At 51.2% G+C, this 27,894-nt stretch overlaps 1 protein-coding gene across 1 annotated transcript; it reads right to left on the bottom strand.

Moving 5' to 3' along the window:
• Nucleotides 1-252: 252 nt before the first annotated feature.
• STRA6 (stimulated by retinoic acid 6) lies at nucleotides 253-25,960 on the bottom strand. The gene is made up of 18 exons (XM_006866569.1): nucleotides 25,845-25,960; nucleotides 21,814-21,880; nucleotides 21,431-21,516; nucleotides 20,093-20,232; nucleotides 17,882-17,903; nucleotides 17,543-17,711; nucleotides 14,986-15,108; nucleotides 12,591-12,658; nucleotides 12,359-12,435; nucleotides 12,045-12,106; nucleotides 10,911-11,073; nucleotides 6,883-6,958; nucleotides 5,727-5,860; nucleotides 4,163-4,280; nucleotides 3,977-4,078; nucleotides 3,200-3,363; nucleotides 870-1,045; nucleotides 253-390 (listed from the first exon to the last, which is right to left on the bottom strand). The coding sequence occupies exons 1-18, from the start codon at nucleotides 25,952-25,954 to the stop codon at nucleotides 253-255; spliced, it is 1,995 nt and encodes a 664-aa protein (XP_006866631.1). The 5' UTR covers nucleotides 25,955-25,960.
• Between the last annotated feature and the right edge of the window lie 1,934 nt (nucleotides 25,961-27,894).

Genomic DNA, 27,894 nt, shown 5'->3' with positions numbered 1-27,894 from the left:
AAAGCGTCACTTGCTTTTTTCAGCACTCCCACGGGCTCTCCTACAGTGAAGGGGCAGATGGGAGCCTTTCCAAGGCTCAGAATGCAGACCTGCACCCAATCACAGTGGCACCCAAGGGGGCTGCTCTGGGCCCGTGCTGGCAGAGCTGGAGCTAAGTGGAAAAGCTGCTGAGCCTCGAGAGTAGGGAGTGGGATGAGAGGAGGGTAAACACTCCACCACAGACAAGGTCAGGGTGGCTTGGCCTCCCGTGCCTCAGAACTGGGTGCCATTGGTCCAGGCTCCTGAGAGGGCTGACTTCCGGAAGGCTTGCAGGCCTGGATTGTGGAGCAGCGTGTAGGCCAGACCCCAGCGGGCCCTGCAGCGGCTGGCCCTAGGCCCTGCTCCCTTGGCCTGCATCCCTGTAAGAGAGAGACTGTCTGAATCATTCAACAAACCCAGCCAGCAGGGAACCTGGGCTCAAGCAGTGCCACAGAGAAAAGATTCCTGAGGAGCCTTTGTATTGGGCTGGGAGTGTCATCCTGCAGACGGAAGAGCAGGACCCTGAAGCCCACTTCTGCAGGAAGCTGGGAAAGGGCAGTGTTCTCTGAGATGAGGGAGGGTGAGATGGTGAGGTGACCAATCCCCTTGGTAAGGCAGCCATTTCATTTTCTGTGTGCAAACGTGTGTGTGTGTGTGTGTGTGTGTGTGTGTGTGTGTGTGCTCATATCACGGAAAAAATTACCCTGAGACCAACCAGGAGGGGCGACCACAGGCAGCCAAGAGAGAGAGGAAGTGGGAAATTTCCTGGCACTTGCTCCTAGTGTGTGTGTTTAGGGAAGAATGGGGCCTCCTTCCCTGGAGAAGCTGGGTAGACTCAATGTCCACCCCACCGCCAAGTTATAGGGTATACCTTCTTCTTCCTCCCCTGGTCTGAGGCCATCCTGGGGGCCTGTGGGGCCCTGAGGTTGGGGGCTCCACCTTCGGAGGAGCAGGGTGCAGAAGGCCATCATGGCTGGATGCGACTGGCTGACCTCAATCTTCAAGAAGTTGCGGTATGTGTGGTAGCCTGGGGGTGGGGAACAAAAACACTGGGGAAGGAGGGACCAAGACACCTCCCCACACCGAAACACACACAGGGAATACAGTGCACATGGTGTGTATAAGCACACAGGCACACTGAGCAGGGAGCAGCATGGGGTATGACCCTGTAGGTAGGCACATGCAGACACGCTCGAAGCACACCACAGTGCAAGTCCCATAATACACTCTGTTGTTTTTACTTGCTTGGGAGTCCATTCCCACTCCTAGTGACCCCATGTGAGAGAGTAATGTTTACCAGAGCCAGATCACCCTGTCTTTCTCCTTCAGAGCTTCTAGATGGGTTAAGAGCTGAGCACTCAACCATTGTACCACCAGAGCTGCTTGCATACCCCCTATGGAGTGTAAAACTAAATACTGACGCCCTCCAGACTTGCTGCAGCCTAAGGACTGTAAGATTGAAACTGTCTCAGACTCTTAAGGAAATAGCCTGCTCATAAATAACCAACAGACTCTGCGTTTACTGTCCCCTACGACCCATAGAAAGAAGTCCTCGTGGCACCGTGGGTTAAGCATTGGACTACTGCTAACTGCAAGGTCAGCGGTTCAAACCACCACCATGCCAGGGGAGACAGATGAGACTGTCTGCTCCCATAAAGGTCTATAGTCTCACAAATCCTAGAGGGTGGCTAGAAGTCAGAATCTAGTCCACAGCAGTGCATCATCAGTGGGGGGCGGGCTAAACCTGAACTGACAATTCCCCAGGTTGTCCTCACACATGCTCATCAACTGACCACATCTATGACTCCATGTCGTTCGGCCATCCTTCCCCCTATTTTGACAAACATCACACCTTCATAAAGTCCTCAACTTCCTTGTTCCTGCAATATAAACTATGAATTTGTTCCTGTCAGCAGAACTACTTTCTCCTTTCAGTTTGGATACTGCCGTGTTCATGATCTGTCTCGTCCTGCTCAAATAAACTCATTATAAAATTTAAAATTTGCCTTTATCTCTGACATTCTCTGTGACCAGAGAAATCTCACCTAGCACTGCACATGTTGCTAAGGACACAGATCTCCTCTGTGAACAGCTGTGCCTCGCAGGGGAAACCTGTATCCTCCCCCTGCATCATGCACAAGGGTACTGGGGTCACACGTGTGCTCCCCACTCGATAGACAAACACAGCATGAACACGCATGTGAAAGGCTGATACAATGACTCATGCCATGTGGGAATGCACCCACGCACAGCCTCTGGCACACACCAAGCACGTGCTCACGTGGTCCCTGTAGAAGTGTGTCCCCGAGAGTTGGTGCTGTCCCCAAGAGAGGACACTCTGTGGCCAGACTCTGTAGTCCTTCCCAGACAGACTCACAGGGCCCTGCACACACAGATGTAGGTCATTGGCCTCCTCTGAGCACACACACACGTTGGGCACACGCCTTCCTTCCCACAAAGCTAGCAGAGAGTTGCGTGAGATCCCGTCATAACTTTGGCCACAGAACGTCTTAACCAATGGCTTCCTCAAAAGGTCTCAGGGGAGAGGCTGAGCCATTAACACAAAAAGACATTTTACAGTGAAGGTGACTGGGCCTCTGAGAAGGGATGTGCTTGAGCTGGGAGAGGCTGTGGGTGAAAATCAGCTTTGTCTGGCCCAAGGGACTTCCACTCTCCATGCCTAATGCCACCTCACTGGCACTCCTGCACACACAGGCATTTGGCTGTCAGAGTCGTGGTTTGGCTCTGTGGGATAAAGCACCAGACAGCAAGGTTGGTTTGAGTGACAAAGCTGGAGGTTCAAACTCACCAGCCACTTCTTGAAAACCCTATATGGGATCGCTATGAGTCGGAACCAATTAGACTGCACTTAACAATAGGTACCTTTTGTCTAGTTTCAACACAATGTATACAGCTGTTTGGTGTCTTTGTGCTTTACTTTAATGGAACTGCGTCTCCAGTTTCATCCAATGGTTTCTGTTTTTCTGCTGAACACTCCATTTTTAAGAGCCATCGTATTGCTGTGTACTGATCTCCTCTGCTGTTTCTACCTGCAGCGCTCCACAGTGTCTCCATTTGTATCCGCCTTCTCTTTCCTTCCACCCGCCCAGCACTAGGTCAGGACAACCCCTCCCCTACAGCATGGACAACCTGCCACAAGGCCCAGCCCCTGTGCCCTTACCAGGGTCAAAAGTGGCAGCTCTAGGCGGCAGCAGGCTAAAGTCCATCTGGCCGAGGTGGATGGTGTTGTAGAAGGCAGAGAGGAGCACTCGGTAGACAGCCGCAATGATGCCCACCAGCATGTTGATGGGGAAGAGAAGGAAGGTGACCGCAAAGAGAGCTCGCCTGGGGTGGGGAGAACCGGAAGGCTCAGCCCTCCCCCACCCCCAGAGCCCTAGCCCCTGAGTCAGTGTCAGCTCACACTAGATGCCCACAGCATTACCATGCACCCCACCCTGGACTGGGCTTTTCCCCCACCCCGCTATACCACTGCCTTCCAGAGGGGAAACGGAGGCCCGGAGGGAGGGCGTGGCTTAACCTAGGCTCTCTAGCTAATGAGTAGCAGAGCCCGGCTGTAGAGATATAAATGTGGTCTCTTTGTGACCACAGTGTCTCCCGCCTCCCTCCACTGGGGTCCGAGTCCTTCCTGGGGTCTGAGTTCTCATTCCCACAGCACAGCCTCCATCTGACATTCAAACCAAGTGCCTTTAAAGTGAGGAGCCACCTGATTTTGAGGGAACAGAGCACCAAGGGAAGAGCTGTGCTGATTCCCCCAAACAGGACAGGCCATGTCTTGGCCCCCCTTTCTCAGTGTAAGGAGCTCACTGACTACCCACTGGGCTGCCTGATAGAGAAAGGGAAGGGATGGCAATGGGAAGAGAAGGGCCCAAAGAAAGAGTGAATGGAAGGAGAAGACACCCAGAGCCTGAGGGAGCCACAAGCCCAGGGGCCATCTCACCTGTTGGTCAGCTCTGAGCGTCCATGGGAAGTCTCCAGAAAGGTCCACTGGGCCGCCATGGTCTGCAGAGTCACAGCCAGGGCCATGGTCAGCCAGAAGGGCCTGGGGTGGGGGTTGGGAGAGTGGTCACTGTTAGCAGCCCTCTGGAAAGGGATCCCAGAGCCCTCTGTGCCTTGCCCCACTCACCATGAGGACTCCAGAGCTCGGAGGAGAAGGAGATTCCTGCCATGGAAGACAGGCATGAACACCAGGAAGGCAAGGGTCACCGTCACCAAGAAGAAGATGACTTGCTGTACCAGGAGCCCTGCCAGCAGTGCGGAGTAACCAGGGACAGATATCAGACTCCGAGAGGCCTGGCCATCCCTGCCACCCAGGGACCCGTGAGGGCTTTGGAATCAGGCACACATGGTTTCAGATGCCTACTCTACCACTGCCTAGCTGGGCCGCCTTGTGTAAGTTACTTTACCTCCCTGGACCTCAGTTTCTTCCTCTGTAAAATGGGGACAGTTGTCCTTAGCTCAAGCTCAGAGAACATTATTGAGGATCCAATAAGATAATATCTGTGGCAACTCTTTGAAAACCAAAAGGTGCTCTGCAAACATTATTGTTAAGTGCCATGGAGTTGATTCCAACTCATAGTGACCCTGTATAGGGTTTCCAAGGAAGAGCTGCTGAGTTTGAACTGCTGATTTTGTCGTTCAAATCGACCTTTTGGCCCAGTACTTTTGCCACACTGAGCCCTTGGGGATGGGTCTGCATTTTTAACTAACGTTTGTACTCCTACAGACCTGAGTCTGGCATGCGGTAGTTGCTGGAGACTTATCTATTGAAGCAATTGGCCAATTGTTTATGTGGGATAATGTGTACAAGCACTGGACTGCAAAGCTGGTTTGAACCACAAGGTCGGCGGTGCAAACCCACCCGCAGCTCCTCAGAAACCCTATACAGGGTCTCCATGAGTCAGAACCGACTTGCCAGCATGTTCTTGTGTGCCATTGAATCGGTTCCGACCCACAGCAAACCTGTAGGACACAGTATAACTGCCCCAGAGGGATTCCACGGCTCTAATCTTTACAGAAGCAGCCGGTGGGTTCGAACTGCCGCTTTTCTTTCAGTTAGCAGCCAAGCACTGAACCACTGCACCACCAGGGTGCCTTTTCAGTATAAAATCGAGCAAGGGAATGATGACTTTTAGCCCTCCAGTCCTCTGTCTCCTCCTTCCCCAGGGAACTGAGAACTGAGGGACTGGTAGGGACAGAAGAGAGGCCATGACCCTGGCCCTGTATTTCAGCCCACCTTGTTTTGAGTCCATTGCTCACTGCAGTGCCCTAGGGGAGAATCCGAAACTTTAAAGGTCATTAAAGGTCTTGAAAGGTCATCTGATGCAGCCCTTCAGGGCAGGCCCCACTATGCTGTTCTAGTAATGGTCACTGAATTCTGCTTACATAACCCCAGTGTCTGGGATCTCCTTACCTCGGGAGGCGGCCCTTCAGGTCCCAGCTCTCCCTTACACATGCTTGAATGTGCCTCCTTGAATTAGAAACTTCCAGCCCTGAGTCCACCTTTCATATAAATGCCTAGTGGCACCCAGAGTCCATCCATACCTCATGTGAGGAGTGTCCATTATGAGTCCCTCTGTGCCACAGAGCCTTCCCAGGCCCAGGCAGGTACTATAGGCAGCACAAGCCTGGGGAGCTCTAGTCCCCTCCCTGAGGGATGAGGCAGGGTGGGGTGGACAAGCGGGACTCACCGAGGCAAGTAAAGGCAGTCTGGTAGGCACTGAAGCTCATCCAACTGAATAAGGCCTGGTGAGAAGGATGAAGGCTCTGGGGCCGCGAGTCCTGGGCCAGGGCTGCTCCTCGGTACAAAGCTTGCAGGTTGGACCTGGGGCAACAAAGGAGGACAGGAACCTCAGGGAGCAGCCTCTGCTCCCCAAATTCCTTCTTTGGGCTGGCTTCCGGACCAACCTCACCATCTAATTACAACCCACTGCCTTCAGCCGGGACGCCCAGGGCAGTGGGAGCCAGTGGAGAATACTAATCCAACCTGAGAAGTCTTAAGGGGCTTCCTGGAGGAGGTGACTCTGGGCAGTGTCTTAGAGGGTGAGTAAGAATAAATTGCTGGGGGAGGGGTATCTCTGGGAGCCAAGTTGATACAGTGGGGACAATGGTGGGAGTGGAAAGTGACATATAGTTCAGCTACCAGGGCAGGAGGGAAGGTTGCAGGCAGGCAGGGGCGCTGGGAGCCTTGAATGCCAGACTGAGATCCGTGGGTGGGAACTCTAAGACCTATCAAATGCACAGGGCACATGACTGGTTCTCTGATGTGGGCAAGTGCTTGGATTTCCCCTTTTACCCACCATCCACCTCCTCTCCCCAGGGTTCTGCTTGGAATTTCTCATGCTCCTCTTTGCTCCCCACCAAAGGGCAAGCGAGACATCCAGTGCCTAGAGTAATCTCTCCACCACCCTTGTACCAGCAGGTCACCTCCTCTCCCACTCTCTCTTGGGGCCAGCACAGCCCAGGACCCTGCTCTTGCCCACCGTATGCCTCCTGCCTTTAGTATCCTCCTCCCATTCCTTCCGCATCCCAGGCTGCCTTCCTTATGGAAACCAGCCCACCCAGGGGTCTCTTAGAGCACAAACTCCACCTGCCAGCCCTGAATCACCATGCCCGGTAATCACTCACACACATCCCTCCAACTATACAGAACCGGCCCCCTAGGGCAGACCCAGGCCTGCTGTCTCCACCTCCACAATGCAACCAAGCCTACAGCCCAGGGCCTTCCCCACAGACCTCAGGGTCAGGGGTCCACAGGATTTTGACTTCTTCCTCCCACCATCCCCACCCCACCTCTGCACTGCGGGGGTGGAGGGTGGGGGTGGGCAGTCAGAGCCTGCCACTAACCTGTGTGTCACCATGGAGCGAATCTGGACAAGGAAGGTGAGTGAGCAAGACAGGACCAGGGCTGAGATGTAGCAAACTGAAGGAATGAAGAAGAAGCAAAGTGGATGGCCAGCGCCTAGAAGGTCTCCAGAGGTCTTCAACCACTACCAGGTCAGGTATGGATGGAATTACCCCCATCCCCATACTCCACTCTGAGCAGAGACCTTTGGGTCACTTTCCCGATGCTCAGATCTCCCTGTAACACATGGTGGTCACATGGGGAGATTCCAGCTCTGAGACTGAAGACCTGGTCCGCATCCTGGTCTTGCTGCTTGCATTGTTATGCTCCAGTTTCACTATTTCCTGACTGTGTGGGTTTCAGGAGGTCACACCATGTCGCCCAGCTTGGGCTTGCTCATATACATACTGTCGGGTACATTGCGGGGCTGCCCATGTTGTTGGGTGTCAATTCCAACTCATACCGAATGCATGAGACAGAGGGCCTTTGGGAGGTCACATCATATCCCCAAGCCTGTTATGCTACCTGTATTGTTACTGTTGTTGGTGCCAATTCCAAGATTTTGGTTAGCAGCCAAGCACTTAACCATTGCTCTACCAATATCCCGGGATAATGTGAGCCATGATTCCCTGTCTGTGTCTGCACCAATGCTTTTGGTCAGGGTGCAAAGGATCCAAGTCCGTATCGGTGGCCTAAGTCCATCAGAATGAGAAAGGTGGCCCTGCTACCCACCAGGTGAGGTCCTCTTCCCCAACTCCTCATTGGTTGGCCATGTCTGCAAATTATAAATCTCCTGTGTCCACAGCAGCTGGGGGGCGGGGGTGGGCATTTCAGCATAGCAGTGATGTGGGGCTGCAAACCCCTCACCCTGTATCTACTCAGCCTTATCTTGGCCACACACAGCAACACCTCAAAGTCAAGGCACAGGGATTGTTCCCTTTGGGCAGAAGAGGAAATTGAGGCTCAGAGAGAGGGCCTGACCCAGCAGCCATACTTCTAGGAAGTGATGGAGAGAGATAGGCAATCATTTCCAAGTAGATCCAGAGTGATCCCAGGATTCCTGCACCCTGATCTCCTCATCAGTCACCCCCCCACCCCCACCCCAACCCCGGTTCCTGGGTCTCCTCCACCAGAAACTCGGGATGGGGGAGATCAAAGGCACATGGACAAAGCAAGTGCTGTTCCTACAGGGCTAAGCCAGTGGACCTCCACATGGACAGTACTTTAGGATCACCTGGATTGGGGTGACTTTTAAAACTCCCAATGCCAAGGCTACACTCTGGACCAATGAAATCAAAATCTTGGGGATGGGGACTCAGACCTTCAGTTTTATGAATGTGCCCCCAGTGGTTCCAATGTGCAGCCAGGACTGAGAACCTCTGCTCTGCTGTGGGCTTTCCTGAAAGCAGAGGCTCAGACATTTCGTTCACTCAGTAATTGATGGAAATCAATCCATCAAGCCACACTGAGTGTCTACAATAGTGAGTCCCACATTGTGACTTGCATCAGACACATCTGGAAGGCTTGCTCAGTCTGATGCTGAGCCCCCACCCTCAGAAGCTTGAGCACTGGGATTTTTTAAAACTTCCAGGTAACCCTCAGGCACAGCCAGGGGTGAGGACCACTATTGCAGATTCCTGGGGCCTCTCTGCCTGTCCCTGCCTCAGTCCCCAGTGGCAGGAATAGTAAGGTTGGAGGAAGGAAGACGGTGTGCACAGCTCTGCTCTACTTGGTTTGCCTCTTTGGGAGCCAGCTCACCTGCAGCAAAAGTGCATTCTGGCCCATTTCCTGCCTGCGGTGCATGACTTGGTAAGTGAATAGGTTGGTAAAGAAGAGGAGGGTTAGCAAGACCCCATGATTACTGGCCTGACCTTTGACTTCCATCTGTCTGCCTCCTGCTTTCCTCTCCCTTAATTTGTTCTAAACTCAGGTCTTTCCAAACCCTGGTACCCATGACATCTACCTGCTCTTTCCTCCTTTGGGACCCTGCTTCACCAGCCTTAAATATCTCCCAGCTCCTGCTCCATTCTGAACCCTGCTTTGTGGCTAGATCTGTCCCCACCACCTGACTGAGGACCTCAATAGCAAGGTTGTCTTTGAAGTCACCCAAGAAGGACCTAACCATTTTGCAGGTAGGAAGAGCGAGGCCCCAAGAAGTGAGGCTGCTTGCCCAAATTCATACAGATTATAAGTGACAGAGCAGGGATTCTAATCTAGTCTGCTTGACTCAGAGTCTGAAAGTTCTGTGAATGATCCCAAGCTTATGGTCCAGGCATCAGGTGGGTGGCCCCGGTGAAGGACTGCCAGAGCTCAGAAGATGCCAGGATTTTAGACTAAGAGCAGGCCAAAGGGCTCCCAAACCCAGATCTAATCTCAGTTTTATCCCTGTCTTGCTGAATAACTGTGGGCATATCGCTAATGTTTCTGGGTCTCTGTTTTTCTCATCTGTAAATTAGGAGAGCAAATGCTTCCCTGCTTGGTCCCTCCATCCAAGAAGATTCAAAGGGGAAGCCCTTGAGTGATGTGATGAGCAGAAGTAGAGTCCATTTGCCCTGGACCTATCACTTGCTGTCTCTGAGCCTCAGTTTCCTGCTCTGTGAGATGGGCTTCCTGCTCTGTGAGTAAGGGCCTGAGCTTGGATGTGGGCTGACATGAGCTAAGTCTGCTCCTGCTTGTGACTCAGATGACAGCCAGCTTGAAATGTCTCCAGAGAGGTCATTTTTAGCCCACCTTGTCACCTGCCCAGTTTGTGGGTCTCAGCAGCAACTCTAGGACAGCCTCTGGAATGGGAGCTAAGGAGTTCAGAAAGGTTGTTGTGAAGTGCCATTGAGTTGGTTCTGACCCATAGCAACTCTGTGTAGGGTTTCTGAGGAGCGAGTGGTGGGTTTGAACTGCTGACCTTATGTTTCAAACTAACTTTGCAGTCCAGCGCGTTATCCTGCAGCGCCACACCAGGACTCCACAGGAAGGTGTTGTTGTTGTTATTGTTAAGTGCCGTGGAGTCAGTTCTGACTCATAGTGACCCTGCACAGGGTTTCCAAGGCTGTAAATCTTTATGGGAGCTGAACGCCTCATCTTTCTCCTGCGGAACCGCTGGTAGTTTTGAACTGCCGACCTTGAGGTTAGCAGCCCGATTCGGAACCACTATGCTACCAGAGTTCATGAAAGGAAGCAGTTACTGCATGCACCTTGGTCCACCCCCACCCTCCCAGGAGCAGCTGCAGAATAGGCACACCTCTACCTGCAATACTGGCAGCCTAAGCTCCAGCCATTGCATATTATTCCTCAGAAGCCAAGATGCTACTGCTTCTGACCCTGATGGTCACCTCCATGCACACCAACCTGGAACCCCCAAGTCACCAGGCTTTGTCTCCAGGTGGTAGAGAATGCCCTAGCAGAGGCATCAGGACACGTGAGTTCTCTTGGCCCAACTTCTGGCCTGCTGTGCACTCTTAGCCAACTCCTTCCCCATGTGACAAATGAAATCACCTCCCAGTCTCCTCCACACGGGTGTTGGGAGGTATGGTAGCTGGGTGCTCCCTAGCAGGGCTACTGAAGGCACCAGGTCACAGGAGGATAGGCTGGCATCATTCCTGGCTTGATGCTGGGTATCAGGGGAAGGAAGGAGAAAGGAGATGGCCAGAGAGGACAGGGACAGGAAAGAGGAGGCACTCTCCTTTCCAGCTCCATCCACCTTGAGCATCCCCACGCTCAACAAAGCCTCTAAGACGTGCCCCTCAGCTCAATTGCACCATTGCCTACCTCATCTCCACATCAGGACATTGCATATGTGGGTAAGAGAAGCCACCAAAGCTGACAAGGACCAGGGGGCTATATCTTCAGGTCTCAGAAAGTGGGAACTGGAAACTCCAACCATCCCAATGTGGAGATGTGGCAATAAGACCTAGAGATGGGAAGGGACATACCCAAGGGCTCCCAGTACATTGGTGGCAGGCTGGAACTGAGCTCGGGGATTCTGCCTCATGGTCCCTATAGCAATGGGCCCTCAGACACCCCCAGAAGGTCTCACCTTCCAGTGCCCACAGATGATGCTTCACCAGCTCCACCACCTCCTGCCTGTCGCCTGAAAGCACGATCCCAAAGCCAGCCAGCAGGTAGGACACGTCTGTGGTAATGCCTGCCCTCACCTTCTGGAGAGTGGGGACTACGCCCACCAGCAGCAGGAGGGCCACCTGGAAGAGACCCAGAACGAGAGTGCCAGGGTCTCCCTGTGCTCTCACCCGGCACCACCACCCCAGGAAGAATTTGCCTGCAGTCACATGTCCATCTCAGAGTGTCTTGTCCACCTAAGCAGGAACCTCAGGCCTCTTGGCAACTTTAGGATAATGAACCAAAGACATTCTTTTAAGCCACTCAAATTGTGTGCGTGTGCAAAATTAAATAATGAAATATAATATTGGATATATTTGTAAAATGTAACATAATAAATATTATTTAATATGGAATATAAAATTTTTCAATTTGTGCATGTTGGAGGAAGCTCTTCCTATAAATAAGCATGAGTATTGAAGGTAGACAGATCTGGGCTCAAATTTTGGCTTTCCAAGATATCCTTAGGAACTTGCTCAAGTCACATCTTTGAGCCTCAATCTTCCCATCTGTAAAATGGAGACAAATCATACCAATCTCCCAGAGTTTTTTGAGATTTTTGAGGAGACTTGGGGATGCAGAGGAGGTATTTATCAAGCACATATAAGGGGGCTTCAAAAAGTTTTTGGGAAAATTCCAGTATCCTTTCATTCCATTTTTCCATGAACTTTTTGAAGCTGCCTTGTATTAGCTCATTAAATATTCTAAACTACCAAAGGGGGAAGGGATAGCTATTCTTCCCTTTATAGAGAAGCTAAAAGTTCAGAGAGGTTGAGTAACTTGCCAAAGAGAACCAAGAAGGTAAATAAATAATAGAGCTGGGATTGTAATCCGTGTTTATGTGATTCCCCAAACTCGTGTCCTGACTCACTATATGGGCCCAACAAAAGTAAACAGACCTCTTTCTGGGTAGCTCAACATCCAAGATTTCCAGAAGTAACCGGAAGGTTGTGAGTGGGATTTTTGGATAACTGAGCTGGGCTTGAGCTATCCCAAGCTGTGGATCAGAAGCAAGGATCCAGAGGCAGATGGCACCACAGGATGTAGGACTTACCTGGTAAATGGCCGTCCCTGACAAGGTTGCTGAAAGCACCAGCTTCAGGGGGAGTTGGAATCCTGTAGTCCTCAAAGGAACAGGCATGGTGAGCCCCAACTCTACCCAAGCCCAGAAACCCCCATCCCTCCCAAGAGGCCCAGGAAAAGAGCCCAGGTTCACAGGACTCTGGACCACCAAGGCCAGGCCAGGGGCTTCTTGTTGTTCCAGGCCGAGGATTGCCCTTTCTGATGACAAGGGTGCTGGACGTAGGGGCCAGGAAGTGCCTTCCACTGCACTCACGGGAAGGGAGGGCCTCATTTCCCATCCCATACCTTGCTGAGGGATGTAGATACGGTGTCTGAAGCTGCTCCAAGCCCGAGACAGGAAGCTACGCTTGAAGTTGTGGGAGCTGCAGAAAGACCCAAGTAGGTGAGGATCCTCAGAAGGAGCCCCAGCCCCAAGGCTGAGCCCCAGAGCCTAATTCATTCCTCCTGTCTGCCTCTGCCATGCTGCCCGGTACCTTCCTCCCCAATGGCCCACCTGAGGGTGTACCTGGGACCTCACCTGCTTTCCAGTTTTTTCTGGCAAAGGAGATACCTCAGATACTCCTCAGAGTAGCTGTTCTGTGGTATCTGGAGAGACAGACAAATGGATGAGCAAATAATGTGGCCTGCTGGACCATCCCTGGGGCATCGGCTCTGGGTACCACAGTGGGCATGCAGCTGGTGCTCTGTAAAGCTACTTGGCTGTGAAGGCCAGAGAAGGGCTGAGCTATGTGGATGAGATCCATCCTACACTAAAACTGTCCTTCCCATCTCCACAAATACAAGACCAGTTTATTTCCTACTAAAGGACTACCCATGTTGGGAAGTTCTTCCTAGGGTCTATCTTCAACTCTCTCCTGCTTTGGTTGGTCACACCACATCATTATTTTCCTCCCAGCCCCCTGGCCTAGCACACTCCTGATCAGGCAAGGGGCCATCCCAGGTCAGAAAAACCAGCTTACTGCTACTCAAGGGAGATCACAAGGGTGACTGGATTTGTCTAAGCCACATTCCAGGCCTTGAGCTGTCTGCAAAGTGGCTGAGGCCCATGAGAAGACAGCGTGAGCCCCTGCCTTGGATTACTGGGGGAACACAGAGAGGCTTGTCACCTGTAGCCATGGCAACCATGGCATCCAGACCTGGTGGGGGCCAACCAGCTCAAAGCTTGACTGGGTCCTTTGAGGCTTAAACCTCTTTGACCAAAGGCCAAGAGGGTTTTATTCCCCCCATGACTCTGGAGGCAAAGCATGCAATACAGGGAGAGGTGAGGCAGAGAGCATCCCTGGGGGAGGATGTGCAGAGATGCCTGGCACACTGTGACCTCAGGAGGACCAGCTAAAAAATGAGGGGACAATGGGACTCCCCCAAAGGAGTTAGAGCCTCAGAAGGGCAGTGAGTGATGAGTACTTAGAACCCTACTCACCCACCACGTGAGAACCACGCCAAGTCAGATGGGTCTTCTCAGACCAGAAAAGCCAGATGAGACTCGGGGCTACCCAACAAGCACCTGAGCCCACCCAGCCTCTTCTCCCCTCACTCTTCATTGCCTAAGTGAGTTTACTCATCCTCCAGCTTCCGTCTGATGACCCCTCTCTTAAGCTCTGGACCTGTGGTCCTGCTGCCCACTGGGCATGTCCACAGGAGCATGACCTGACCCCTCATATGGGCACATCCACAACTGAGCATTATCCCTGCATATCTGCTACCTGTCCTAGATGCTACCCTACAGAGTTTCCATCACTGTTCCCATCTGAAAAATAACAAACCCTTTTGTTTCTGTTCTGTGTTCTCAGCCTATCCTGACTCTGGCCCTCTGGCCCTCTGAGGACCTCTGTGGAGTCTTTCTATTCTTCCTCCCTCACCTGCCTACACCTGGACTCACATGGCATTTGGATGAGCCTCGATTGCACTATTGCATAGCACTATAAATATTTGGGGCTGCACCTGTCTCCCGCACTATAATGAGCATGCCTGGAGGTCAGCTCTGGGTCAGTAGCATCCACGCTGGACACATCACAGGTGCTCAGAGCCTTCTTAATAAGATCAAACATCTTGTAAGAATTCTATCTTATCATGTTATGGTCATCTGTCCATCCATCCATCCACTCATCCATCTACTACCAATCCAAAACATTAAAAAAAAAAAAACCCACCATTTTCTGAGGCTCTATTGTGTGCTAAGGGTGCTACAAACACAAATACAAAACAGGCACAAATTCATCTCTGGCCTTTATTGATGCTCTTTTCCAGGCCTGCAATGCCTAACCTTCTAGCTCCACTTTAGATTCTCCTTGTTCTTTGGAATCCTACTAAAGTCTACTTCCTCAAAGAAGCCCTCCCTGCCTCATCTCTCCTAGAACTTCCCCTTATTTGATATTACTCAAATGTATCCAACTTTGTGTTGATTCATAATGCTCTTCTGCCCTGAGGGTTCCTGGAACATTTCAATATCTGCAGATTCAGCTCCTATTAGACACAAGGCCCCTGACTGGTCCCATTATCCTAGCTGGATCCTCAGTGTTTCCGAGATGGAGCTACAACCTTCCTGCCTTCTGATCATAATCCCCTTGGTTAGTTGCAGCTGTTCACACAGCCAGGCAGGGGAGTAGCCTGGCCTTAGTCTGGGGTGAGGAGTGGACCAACCAATCTCTTAGAGATTCAGCAAACGCCTTCTGAGTACTTACTATGTGTTATGAGAGGAAGAGGAGACTTTCTGCTCCTGCAAAGATGTTTAAAGCCTCGGGAACCCTATGTAGGGTCTCTACGAGTTGGAACTGACTCCACAGCACTTAACAGCAACTGTGTGCTAGACCAAGTATGTATAAGGACCAAGTATGTATAAGGACCAAGAGACACAGGAGTTCAGGGTGTCTTTGGGCGCTGAGTAGGAGCTCACCCCAGCCCTGTCCCTTTACCTCACAGCCTGGTCCTGCTCTATGGCTGAAGCTTTTCACCAGCTGCACTGGATACCAGAGGCTCAGGAATCCGAGGCCCAGAAGGAGAGGGAGGGAGGCCAGCAGGGAGTAGTACTTGTAGATCTAGACAGACAGACAGACACCCAGACAGACCTACCTCAGTCTTCCTTCCCAAACTGAGCACCAGAATCCATTTCCTTTCCCCCTCGCACTGGGTTCTGTGAAGGGTCTGAGGATGGTCTGAGTACCAGGGAAAAGTTCTGGTTCTATTGTCCTTGGGTCACCTAGCATAACACACCTTTCCTCATCTCCAGCTCTGCAGGTGTTCTCACCCCAACCCCAGGCTCCTGAACTGTCACTGCCCACTGTGCCCACTGTGTTTACTGTCCATATGTAATGGGAGTTGGTTCTGAATTCATAGCAACCCTGCATAGAGTTTCTAAGGAGCTGCTGGTGGGTTTGAACCGCCAGTCTTGTGGTTAGCAGTTCAGTGCGGATTCTACATAGGATTGTCCTTAGAGGAGCCAAAAGAGAAGAGTTTATGTAATTCCTTTCACCCCCAACCCCAGAAGTAGATGGGGACCTGAAATGGGTTACCCACTTTCTCTGTTCCTATATCCAGAGCTTTTGGACACAGTCCCCTGAAAATCAGACAAAAGCCTAATGCTGTCTGTGTATGCCACCAGGGGAGTGGGTATCTTGCCTCCCAGGCTGACGCCTTCCTGGGGCTGGCCCCCTGTGTACCCACTCATCATTCATTCGTTGATCCAGTATGTTTTTATTGAGTACTAAGTATATGTCAGGTTCTAGGTGGTGGAAATCAAGTTCTCACTCTCAAAGAAACCTCCGAATCTTCATCCTCACCCTGGAGAGACTGGTGAGATCAACTGTATTTACAAGTGGGGAAATTGAGTCTCAGAAAGGTGGCATGGCTTTTTCCAAGGTACTGCGCACCACCTGGCATCATTTGGTATTGTTCCTTAGTTTTTTAACGTGTCTCCCCTTCTAAATGACAGCTTCAAGGGATGAAGGACTTGTCCACAGCTGTCACCCCAGGGCCTAGAAATGTGCTTGAAACAGTTATACTTCAAATAGGCTTGCTGAATAAATGAATGGGTGAATGAATGAATGATGTGATGAAAATGGATTCAAATTCAGGTTGCCTGGCTTGGAAGCCTAATTTATTCCCTTCAGATTCTAGTCTGGGCAACTCCACACCTCTAGCCAGCAGCCAGTAATGAACCAGGTTCTGGAATGTCCTTTAACCTTCTGAGACCACCCCCAAACACTTCCTCTGTCTTCACTTCCACCCACTCCTGTCTGGGGAATCAGTAATGGTCTCTTCCTACTTATCCCATATCTCCACCCTCCTAGACTGGAAACTCCTGAGGACAAGGCCCATCTGGCTTATCTCAGACTCTCCTGTAAGGAAGACACACTTTTAAAGAGTAAATCTTGGCATAGCCGCGGAAGGCTAGAGCTGAGTGAGAGTGAAGCATCCAGCTGATATGAAGTGAGGGAAGATACACAAGAACACCCAAACTTGCAGATAGTATCCATTTGACATAGCCTTGATGGCTTGATAATCAGAATTCGACTACAGGAAGATTTTAAAAGAATTTTTTTTTGGATAATGGGAACAAGGGTAAATTGCTACAATTTGATGAATTTGACCTATATTCATGGAGTACCTCAAAATACCAACAGAGAAGGAAGGAGTGTTCACATCAAGTATCAATCTTATCCCCTCTGTATACAGGATAGATGGGGATGGGCAACTTATGCATCAGCTACCTAAAATGAGGAAGCGATAAAGGCACAAAGTGACTGGCTTACAAGTTTTCAAGAGGGAGTTTAGTTTCAGAGTGTGTGGGTCCCCATTGAATAATTTTCATGTTGCCTAGGCAGATCTGGTGAAAAGAGATGGGAATAAGATTCTTATGATTCAATAGTGAGTAATTGTTATCATGACTAATTGAGACTGCCACAACTGTAAAGGTAGAAATTTTGAAACAAAAATGGGAGAGTGGTTGATCTTTCAGGCCAGAAACAGAAGACTCTGAGACCATCAAGGAAGAAGGGCTGGACCCTATCCAGGGAAGCAGTGGCACCAGAGATGGAGGCAGAGATGGGGACATGGAGAGAGAGAGCAGCTGAGGACTCGAGATTCATGGAAAGAGAGGGACTGAGTGCTGGTGGCCAGGAGGCAGGCTTGCAGAATGTGCCCTTTGGTTGTTTAAATTATTATATATTCCTGAGTGTTTTTGTTTACATCTCCCCACTCCACACACACCCCCAAAAAAAGATAAACAGCAGGAATGGAAGTAAATATTGTTGAATGATGATGCATAGAAGAGATTGTAATCATTGCAATGAAATGATGGTGTAAAGCCAATATTCTTTCTTGTAAACTATCACTCAGTTCACAATTAAAAAAAAAAAAGCAAATCTTGGGCCTAATGGAATGCGGTAGCAAAGCCCATCATATAAAACACTGGGTTTAAGCAGGCTTGTCTGCACATCCCTCTGCCCGAGACCATCTTGTGTCCGTGGTTACCTTGGGTGCCTGAGGACACTCCACCTTCTGCCAGATCTGGACTCCAAAGTGGGCCCAGGAGACTGTGCTGCCGAGGAGGTACGCAACACTGTGCCTGGCTGTGGTACAAGCAGCCAGAGGGTAGTAGAGGACAGGGTAATAGAACAGAGCCAGTAGCTTCCAGGGTCCTAGAGGACAAGATGGAGAGAAACGCATGAGGACATGGGGTCTGGGTCTAGCCCCCCAGGCCTCTCTACTGTAACCATCAACAAACCCCCTGAGGTGGTTGGTTCAGTGGGCAAGAACCCTGGGTTCAAATCCAGATTCAGTATCAGCTCTGTGATCTTAGGCAAGTTGTCTCTGGGAGTCTCAATTTCCCCACCTGATAGCATATGAGGAAGCGTCAAACAGTTCCTGGAAAGATTAAATGAAATACTAGAACTTTTCCAGGAGCTTCTTGAAGGTTCCTCACAGTATCTGTGGAGTGAATTCCAGCTCATGGCAACTCCATGTGCGTCAGAGTAGAATTGTGCTCCCCGAGGGTTTCCAGTGGCTGACGTTCAGTCTTTCTTCCCAGGTGCCTCTGGATGAACTCACATCTCCAAACTTTTTGTTAGCAAGTAAGCATACTAGCTACAGGTATCAGCCAATGACACAAGCATATTGCTGTTGTTGGGTGTCATCAGGCCCGTAGCAACCCATGTGACAGAGAAGAACTACCCCATAGGGTTTCTAGGCTGTCATCGTTATAGGAGCCGATCGCCGGGGCTTTCTCCCAGGGGGCTGCTGGGTGGGTTCTAACTTCCAATTTTTCAGTTAGCAGCCAAGCACTAAACTACTGTGCCCCCCATTAAAACTCACTGCTCATCGAGCAGATTCCAACTCACAGCAACCTTACAGGACAAAGTAGGACTACCCTATAGGGTTTCCTAGGTTGTAAATCAATACAGAAGCCGACTGCCTCATCTTTCTCCTACGGAGCAGCTGCTGAGTTTGAATCATTGAACTTTTGGTTAGCAGAACAATGCTTCATCCACTGTGCCACCAAGGCTACTTAACTGATCCACTGCCCTCAACTAGAGTCTGACTCACAGCAAACCTATAGGATAGAGCAGCAAGGCCCCATAGGGTTTCCAAGGCTGGAATCTTTATGGGTGAAGATTGTCATCTGTTTCTCCTTTAGAACTGCTGGTGGGTTTGAGCCACCTACTTTTCAGTTCACAACCAAACACTTGACCACTGTGCCACCAGGGATCCTTGATTGTTATGGAAAAGCTTTTTTTTTGCCAAAATTTATAACATCATTCACAGACCATACAAAATTATCAACTGAAAAACTAGCCTGCCATATGTGGTCAAACATTTAACTAACTCACCCCTAATGTGATGGTAGCGTAGTGGTTACGAATCCAGCTGCTAACCTCAAGGTCAGCAGTTCAATACTACCAGCGGTTCCACGGGAGAAAGATGAGATGTTCTGCTCCCGTAAAGATTTAGAGCTTCAGAAACCCTGTGCTGGGTCACTATGAGTTGGAACCGACTCCACGATACTTAACAACAACAACAACTGTGTGATGGGGTCGGCAGTTTAAGTTCACCAGCTGCTCCTCAGAAACCCTATACAGAGTCGCCATGGGTCAGAATCGACTCAACGGCACTTAACAACAACAACAACAACAGTGTGATGACTGGAACTGCAGTTACCTTGGCAGGACCAGATCAAATGATTTTGAGGGCCTTGTACGGGTGGCGGACCTGATGTTCCTCACCCATGCTGTATAGGGGTCTAAGGAGAGACTGGTGGGTTTGAACTACCAACCTTGTGTCTAGCAGTCCAGCGATTATCCTACAGCACCAGCCGAGAGTCCAGCTCCTTAATTAGTAAGGGTTACGAGTAGGGCTGCTAACCTCAAGGTCAGCAGTTCGAAACTACCAGCCTTTCTGTGCGAGAAAGATGAGGCTTTCTGCTCCTGTAAAGATTTATAGCCTCAGAAACCCTATGCGGGGTTGCTGTGGGTTGGAACCGACTCCACGGCATACCACTACCACCACCAAATGAGAAGATATATGTATAGTGCTTAGGACACTGCTCAATAAATTAAGGCAGCAATAAATCATTATTCCCTTCTCAAACCCTCAGTTTCCTCTCCTGTAAAATGGGCTCAGAGCCATACTAGCAGGGTCATTATGAGGACTGGCTCATCTCCAGGGAGTCCTAGCCCAGGGCAGTGGGCCCACCTGGTGGTCACCGTCCTTGTCACCATCACTCCGTTGAGTTAAGTCAGGATCCCTTTCTTGTGACACTATCATCCTTCATTCTCACACAGGGCTAGGTACTCTGGGGGCCTCGGCCTGTGTCCAGGAGTGGGATTTGCCCAATGACAGAAAAACTAGAAATGGCACTAATGACCCACCAGCTGGGATTCCCAGCACCATGGTGGGCAGGTAGGGAGGGGAAGGGGCAGCACCTTCTCAGTTGACATCTCATGACATGGTATAAGGGCTGCTTCGTTAACCTACCGAGGAAGCCTGCCCCAGTGCTCAGGACTGCCCACCCAGCTGCATTCGTACCTTGTCTGGGTGCTCTGATGAGGGTTAGGAAGGGCAGTGGGTCCTCATCAGAGATCAGCAAACATATGGAGCTGAAGAGGACCATGAAGACAGCAGCGGGCACCATCCAGGGCTTGTCTTCAGCGAAGAAATTCACAGGGCTGGTGTAGAAGCAGGAACAGGGTAGGAGGGAGGTGCTTAGCCCCTACACCCCCAGTACCTCTAGGCCATACTCCATAAATCATGAAGTAGAGTTAGCTCCATTTTCCAGATAGGGAAACTGAGGTCCTTTCAGTCATTCAATTCTACAAAGATTTGTAGAGTATCTCCTATATACCAGGCATGGAGTCCTGTGACTAAGTGACTGGAGGGACCCCCACCCCAACACACCACACACACACACACACACACACACACACACATAAACACACTAGAAGCATGCCCAAGCATTGCTCCCACCATACACCATGGAAGCGCCAGGAAAACATGCCGCCTCCACACTAATCTGTCTAGGCTGGCAAAACTTCAGACAGCTCAGCGAGTCACACCATCCTTGTGCAATAGCCACCGCCCCTGGCCTGGGTGTGGAGCTGGGGGCAGAGGGCAGACAGCGGGCACTGTTGTCTCAGGCATCTCTCCTCTGGGCTCCTGCATCCCAGCTTGCCCTTCCATCCTACGAGTTCAGTCCTACTTTGTTCTCCTCCCACATCCCAAATCCTACCCAAACAAGGTAGAGGCCCCAGATGGTTCCACACACACCAGTATGGCAGGACCCCTGGGTGCACATCTTAAGTCTGGAGTGCCAAGCTGTGTATATTGGGGTTCTATCCATCACCTTCCTCAACCTCTGACTTGCTGCACACAAGCCCACCCATTTCCATCTTCTCAGGGCCATCTCCATGCCAGGCTCTGAGGCTACAGGGCCCAAGAAGACAGGGGGAGAAAGTTCCAGCCACGTGGCTGAAGGTTCCCATGAATCTGTCTTTAACAACAGGATCCACAGGGGAAACCAAAGTCAAGGTGACTTTGGCATGGTCATGGTCTGCCCAGACATCAAGGACATGTTGAGGAGCTATGTCTTAGAGTCAGGCCTTGATGGGCTCACATATTCCTGGAGTCTAGGATGGAGTCCTGTTTCCTCATGTTATGGACCACGGGAGCAGGTAGACCTGAGTGGGCCCCCCTCCCCTCCCTCTGGGGGGTCTTAACTAAAACTGGAGATTAAGGTAGAGATGTGGAGGGAAGTAGAGAGGGTTGTCACTGAGACCAGATCTGGGTACCTAACAAATCACCTACCCTTCCAGAGTAGCCCTTGTCTGCTGGAACCCTGAATAGAGATGCCCAGACCACAGTACCTACCTCGGCAGCCCAGGTCTGCCATGCCCACAGTGGGGCCACAGCTGGCGACGCCGCACCAGTCCAGCCAGTAGCAGTAGCACAAGGACCTGCAGGGAGAGAATGGGAGAAGACTTGGCGTGCCCAGACTTTACCCAAAGAGCTTGTCTCAGCCCTCAGGATAACTCCCCTTCCTCCACCGTTCATACTCATGGGGCATCTTGGGGGATAACTTAGAGGTGACAGACATCTGGAAGATTGGACTTGGCCTGCCTACTGGTTTGGGACCTGATCTGGGAGGATTCCCAGATTCCCCTGCCACATTCTGAGCTCCCAGAACCCCCTGAACCAGCCCCACCAAGAGGCCCTCTGGTCATTGCAGCAGGTTGCAGCCATAATGAACTCACAGACAGCAAGGCCAGGCAGGTGTGGAAGAGGCTGGGTGGTACGCTGAGCTGGCACAAGGGTACAGACCTGCAGAGAGAACAAAGGTGGCGCCAGGTCTGGGTCAGACCCCAGGTCTGGGGTGCAAGGCTGCCTACATTGGGGCGTCACTAACCACCCCCGTGATCCTCTGGCCCCTCTCACTAAGCCTACCCAGTTCCGTCTCTGCAGGGTCATCCTGGGCTCTCATGCACCTATGGTGTACTGGGCTCTGAGGTTACAGCAAGGCAGATGTGCATGGATGGCTCTGCCCAGAGTGTGCCAGTTTGCCCTGCACCCATCTTCCTGCTCACCTAGATATTACCTACCTACCCTTTAAGGCCCACCGCACCCCGTTCCACTCAGGACTCACAGAGCTCACTACACAAGTGTCTGAGCCAAGCAATCAAGACTATGACCTTGCTGTCCACTCACTGCTGGTACCGGAGACTGGTTATGCTCTCAACTGGACTGAACTTCCTTGGCTTCCAATCCCACCCATCAACCTGGACTTAGGTCTTTTCTTTCCCTACTTCTCTCTCATGAAGGTCTCCGTATACAGTTAGACAGGTTGCATGACAAGTACTTAGAACCCTCCTCACCCACCATGTGCATCTTGCACAAGGATGCCTGGCCGAGAGAGTGCATGGGGTTTGAAATCCAGGTGACACTGTGCCTACTGAGAGTGCTTGGTCTCTCTAATTGCCACAAAGGTTCCCTGTGGGCTGCCAGATGGGCTACATTTGCTGTAGGTGAGCACAGAGACAGTTCCATGGTGGAGATACTGAGATCACCGAGGACAATGGTGATGACCCTATGCTGCACAACAGCATGAAGCACTGCCCATCCTGTGCCACCCTTACCACGTTTGAACCCATTGTTGACTGGCATCTGAAAGGTGGCTTTGTGTAGACATGGAGGCCCCTGCGGGCGCATAGTTTGCACTTCATTACAACAGATAACTTAAAGGTTGGAAGTTTGAAGCTACCCAGCAGCACTGTAGAAGAACTTTCTGGTGAACTGTTGTTACTAACTGTCGTCAAGACATTCTGATTCATAGCGGCCCTGCATAGGGTTTCCAAGGAGTTCCAAGGGTTTAACCCTTTGGTTCACAGCCAAATTCTTAACCACTGCCCCACTGTGGTGGTAGTGATTGTGTGTCATTGAGTTGGTTCCGACTTATAGCAACCTTGTATAGGGTTTCTGAGGCTGTAAATCTTCATGGGAGCAGAAAACACCACTGTAAGCCCGGTCAGATAGCTCCAGCTTCAAGTAGTACATCATAAATAGTTGCTGGGGAAAGGCCAGGTTGTATTTCAGAGATATTTAGGAGGAAGAATTTACATGCCTCAATGTGGAGGAGCTGAAGGAAGGGAAGCTTAAGGGATGACTGTAAGAGTGGGTCTCATCCCAAAAGGAGGGGTAAGAACCAGAGTTTTATGTATGTAGCCCAAGGAAGCTAAGACTTGGTTGTGTTGGGGTTGTGCTGTGTGCAGTGTGGTGAGGAGTGGCAGAGTCTGAGTGGCAAGGACATCAGATCAGGAGCCCAGACAGCTGTTACTGAGCAGGAGCCTGGAAGGGTGCATGCAGGGAGATAGCAGAAACTCCCTGCCCTGGTGAAAGGAAACAATGACCATCCCGGTGGGGGTATTGGGGGCCCGAAAATACTAAGAGAGCTGGGGTCCTACTTCACAATGTTCTTCCACCAACGGCAAACGGTCTGCAGCTCACCCTGGCATTGGCCCACATGATGAGTGAACAGGCAGGCAGGGAAGCCCTGGGAAGTGGTGGGGAGGTGAACATGGGCCACAAATGTATTTGTATCCCAAGGCTCTGGATGGGAAGTTTTGCACTGATGGTGGGTGGGTACCCATGAACACAGATATCACAGGTGGGTGTTGATGGGCTGGGCACATACCAGACTAGGAACATATCTGGCTGGGAACATACCCTCTGGCTAGAGGAGTTCCCTGAGGGAACTCTGTTCATACACGTGACTCCCACACTCACAGAAGACCCCCAGAATGACACATCCCTTCCTCATCAACCTCACCAACCAGGTACTGTTACCCCAGGGACACCTGAGTCCATTTCAGCCACTGCCACCTGTGCCCACCAAGCCCAACTCCCGACTGAGCATTGCTGGGGCAAGTAACCAGCGTCTGGGGCTCCCCAAAGCATTGATACACTGTCCCTGGGGTGTCTGACTCATGCAGGGAGAAATGAGCCCAAGTTCATCTCCTTGGGATTCCCCTGGGCTCCCAGTTTCCTGCCCTCACCCTTGGGTATCGGGACAAGCAACTCAACTTGGTTCAGCATAGACTCAAAACCTATACATTCTTAAGGATGGCATGGCTAGCAGTTAGAACCACCTAAAACGCCAAGCCCACTGCTGTTGAGTGGATTCCTACTCATGGAGATTCCATGTTTTACAGAATACAACCATGATCCCCAGGATGTTCCTGACTGTAATTTTCATGGAAACAGATCACCAGAGCTTTCTTCCACGGCACTGCTGGATGGCTTCAAATCACCGTCCTTTAGGTTAATTGTTGTTGTTAAGTGCCATCGAGTCGGTTTCAACTCAGGAGTGGCTGGTGAATTTGAACTTCTGACCTTTCAGTTCAAACCGACCTTGTGGTCCAGTGCTTACCCGATAGCTCCACACCAATAGTCTTTTAGGTTAGTGTAGAGCACAAACTGTTAGAGCCACCCAGGGACCTCAGAGAGAGGAAGAGACCTGCACACACCAGAGGCCACCACATTAGAGGCTGCCCTTCCCACCTAGCTTCACCCCTGAGCCTTAGTCCCTGTCACGAAGGTCACTTGATTTGGACACCAGTTTTATATCTAAACACCCCAGCACAGAGCTAGCTGCTGGTACCTGGCCCACAGCCAGTGTCCAGGCCTACACCTCCACAGCACACAGCTTCCAATCAGGGCCCTAACCTGTGTTCCCCAACTCCTAACACATACAGCAGGCTCTCTAGGTCAGCCAGGGAGGGGGAGTGGTAGCATAGCCTCCTGCTGGCAGGCTGATTTCCAGGTGGTCAGAACCTTGAGTTCGACAAACAACAGCTCCTTCCTCTAAGGCCCGGGTGGGGCCTCCGTCCCTGCGGGTGTTCCAAGCCTGGCCAGGCCACAGCCCCAGCCCTTGGGGAAGCACAAGAGCATTTTTCCTTCTCCAGTGTCAGTTGTTGATGGAGAACAGATGTGCACACATCTGGTTTGTCAGCCCCTCCCCCTCCCCACCACCCCAGCATCCCCAGCCTTACCTTTCTAGTTCCCCAAACCCTCTGACAGAGCAGGGAGCTGGGAGCTGGGAGCAGGCCCAGAAACAACAGGGGGAGAACTGAGTTCTGGGTCCCACACCTGCAGGGGTCTTTGGTAGCAGGTAGGGGGCACAGAGAGGCCTGGGTCCTCCGCCAGGACACCAGACTAAACAAAGATGAAAAGGGTCTGGGTGAGCCAGGCCCACTCTAGGTGGGCCGAGGCTACCTCCCTCCCTTCTCCAGGCTGGCACTGGAACCACTCACCTGTCCCAGATGAAAGGGCTGGGGGTGTTTCCCTCCCTCCACACCATACCCTAAACAGTCACCAGAGAGACCAGTAACCCCTGAAAGACCAGTCATTGGAAGTACCACCAACCTGCTCACAGGCCCAAATCTCCCAGGGAGCTGCTCAAAAGACAGTCAGCAGAGTAGAGCTGCCTAAGAATCTGTAACTTAACACACCTCACAGGTGGCCTTGAAGTAACCAGCCTGACCCAGATCCCCACCTCAAACACATTAACAGGAGTGCAAGGACTATTGTTTCAATGGAATAGACCTTACATTTAAAAGGAGACTGGAGCCCAGAGAGGTTGCGACTTTCTCAGAGTCACACAGCACATGAAAAACGCACCTGGGCTAGAGAACCCACCTTAGAAGCCTATGCCCAGGGTGCACGTCCCCGTTCTGTGACCTCTGCCACATCCCACTCTGTGAGCAGACCTGGTCAGAGCTTCTATACTTACTCATCCAGCTGGACCTCTTGGCCTTCTGGGGTCTCATCGATGTACCAGTTGCCATAGGAGTAGTCCTCTGTGGCCCCGGAGGTCTGGTTCCCCGCTGCATGGGTTGACATTCTCGGACCTTTGCCTTTGACCCCAGACAAAAGAAAAATCACCTCTATAAATGTGAAAAGAGACTTTAAAAAAGAAAAACAAAATCCTAAACAAAGAAACTTTTCTCTTAATCCAAAAAGGTTACTTTCTTGCTTTTAGCTGTCTGGGAAAAACAGTCTGGGAGTGAGGGCCTGGGCAGGCTGGCACAGGAGGAGGGGACATTCCGCTCATGTCCCCTCCTGTCCTGTCCTGCCTATTTTCTGCCCAGTCCTGCAGAAGTTAACTGCACCCCCTTCAGAGGTCTCTGGGGCATCTGTCTGTCTATCCAACAGGTCTTCTCTCAAAGGAGATTTTTCAAAGAAAGTTTGGTCAGTTTGAACTGCCCACGGACATTCCTACTCCTTCCTCTTCCCAAGCCCACCCTGACAGACTCACAGACATGCTCCCAAGGGAGGAAAGAGGCAGAGATGAAAGGGTAGGCGGGTTGCAACCCGGACTCAGCAAGGTCTAGCCGGCCCTCCCAGCAGGACACCCCGGCTCCCTCACTCTCAGGGTCCAACCCAAGCCCCTTTGTTTGGATACCTCCCTCAGACTCACCCGCCTCTGGTCTCTTTGGGCATCAGTGATGAAAACACACCATGGTCATTGACAAAGCCCCCTCCTTGGGGAGGGGCCCAAGTCCCGGAGGGGTGTGGCCAGGAAGGCCTCCCTTCCCCCCCCCCCACCTGGCTGCGCACACATACCTTCTCCAGCGCCTTCCCTACTTCCCTAAAGCTTCCACACCTGCCCACCACATCTGCAGGGGCCCCCACAAACCCAGCATTCCGACAGCCCAAGGAGACTTCTGGGGCTGGGCTGGGGGCGGAGGCAAGGAGGGGGCCTGTTCATTCCTTGTGGAGTTTTCATGAAGGAGGAAACATGTGTCTTACTGGTAAAACCTTTTTGTTTCTCCAACTAGATTTCACAAGAAGATAACTCACCCCCACAAGGCAGAAATTAGTCTTTTAAACACAGTCCAGACTCCTGGATAGGCAAGGAGGGCGCTGCCTGGCTCTTGGCTCCTCCCAGGAGTAGGGTGAGGAAGGTGAAGTCTGGTAAAAACTGTGGGTACCTCCCCCACCTACCTTCCCTGAGAAACTGGACCCCTGGCTGGCCCCTTCCTTCTTCCTGGATCCCAGCCCAGAGGGAGGTGCAAGATGCAGATGAAAACAGAGAGTAGTTCTCGGACCTTAATTCCTGGGTTCCTGAACCCTAATGCCCCACAGGGGCTGGGAGGTAGCTCTTCCCAGTCAAGACATTCATTTCACAGACTTTTTAAAAGGCATCTATTCATGTTATCATATGGTCTGCACTTGGCTGCTGACCCAAAGGTTGTGGATTCTAATCTGTTTTAGTAAGATGACAACTATTGAAAAGCCTATGGTTCAGGGTTCTACTGACACCTGTGGAATCTTCATGAGTCAGAATCTACTCAACAGCAACAGGATTGGGTCTCATGAAAAACAAACAAAACCTATAAAATCAGTTGCCATCAAGTTGATTGTGACTCATGGCAACCCCATTGGTGTCAGAGTAGAACCTCTGAGTCACAGGGTTTTCAATGGTTTATATCTTGGAAGTCAATTGCCAGGACTTTCTTCTGAGGTGTCTTTGGGTGGACTTTTCCATTAGCAGCCATGTGCTTTAACCATTTACACAACCCAAGATCTCCACCCACTCATGATACCTCCAACCATTGGAGTTTAGTTGGAGATGAAGAGCTCATTTCCTCTACAAAACTGACATGATCCTGGCTGGGTGTTGCTGCCTGTCAGAAACTGCTTTCTTCTTGAAAGGAGCCTGACTCAGCCTCCCCCAGACTGGCTTGCTCATTCATTAATCCACAAATATTTATTATACACCAGTTACGTGCCAGGTCCTATTCTATACGCCAAGGATACAGTGCTGAGCAGGATAGACA

Source organism: Chrysochloris asiatica, unplaced genomic scaffold (assembly GCF_000296735.1).
Source record: "Chrysochloris asiatica unplaced genomic scaffold, ChrAsi1.0 scaffold00092, whole genome shotgun sequence".
Classification (NCBI taxonomy): domain Eukaryota; kingdom Metazoa; phylum Chordata; class Mammalia; order Afrosoricida; family Chrysochloridae; genus Chrysochloris; species Chrysochloris asiatica.
This window is presented reverse-complemented; position numbering and strand designations above follow the sequence as displayed.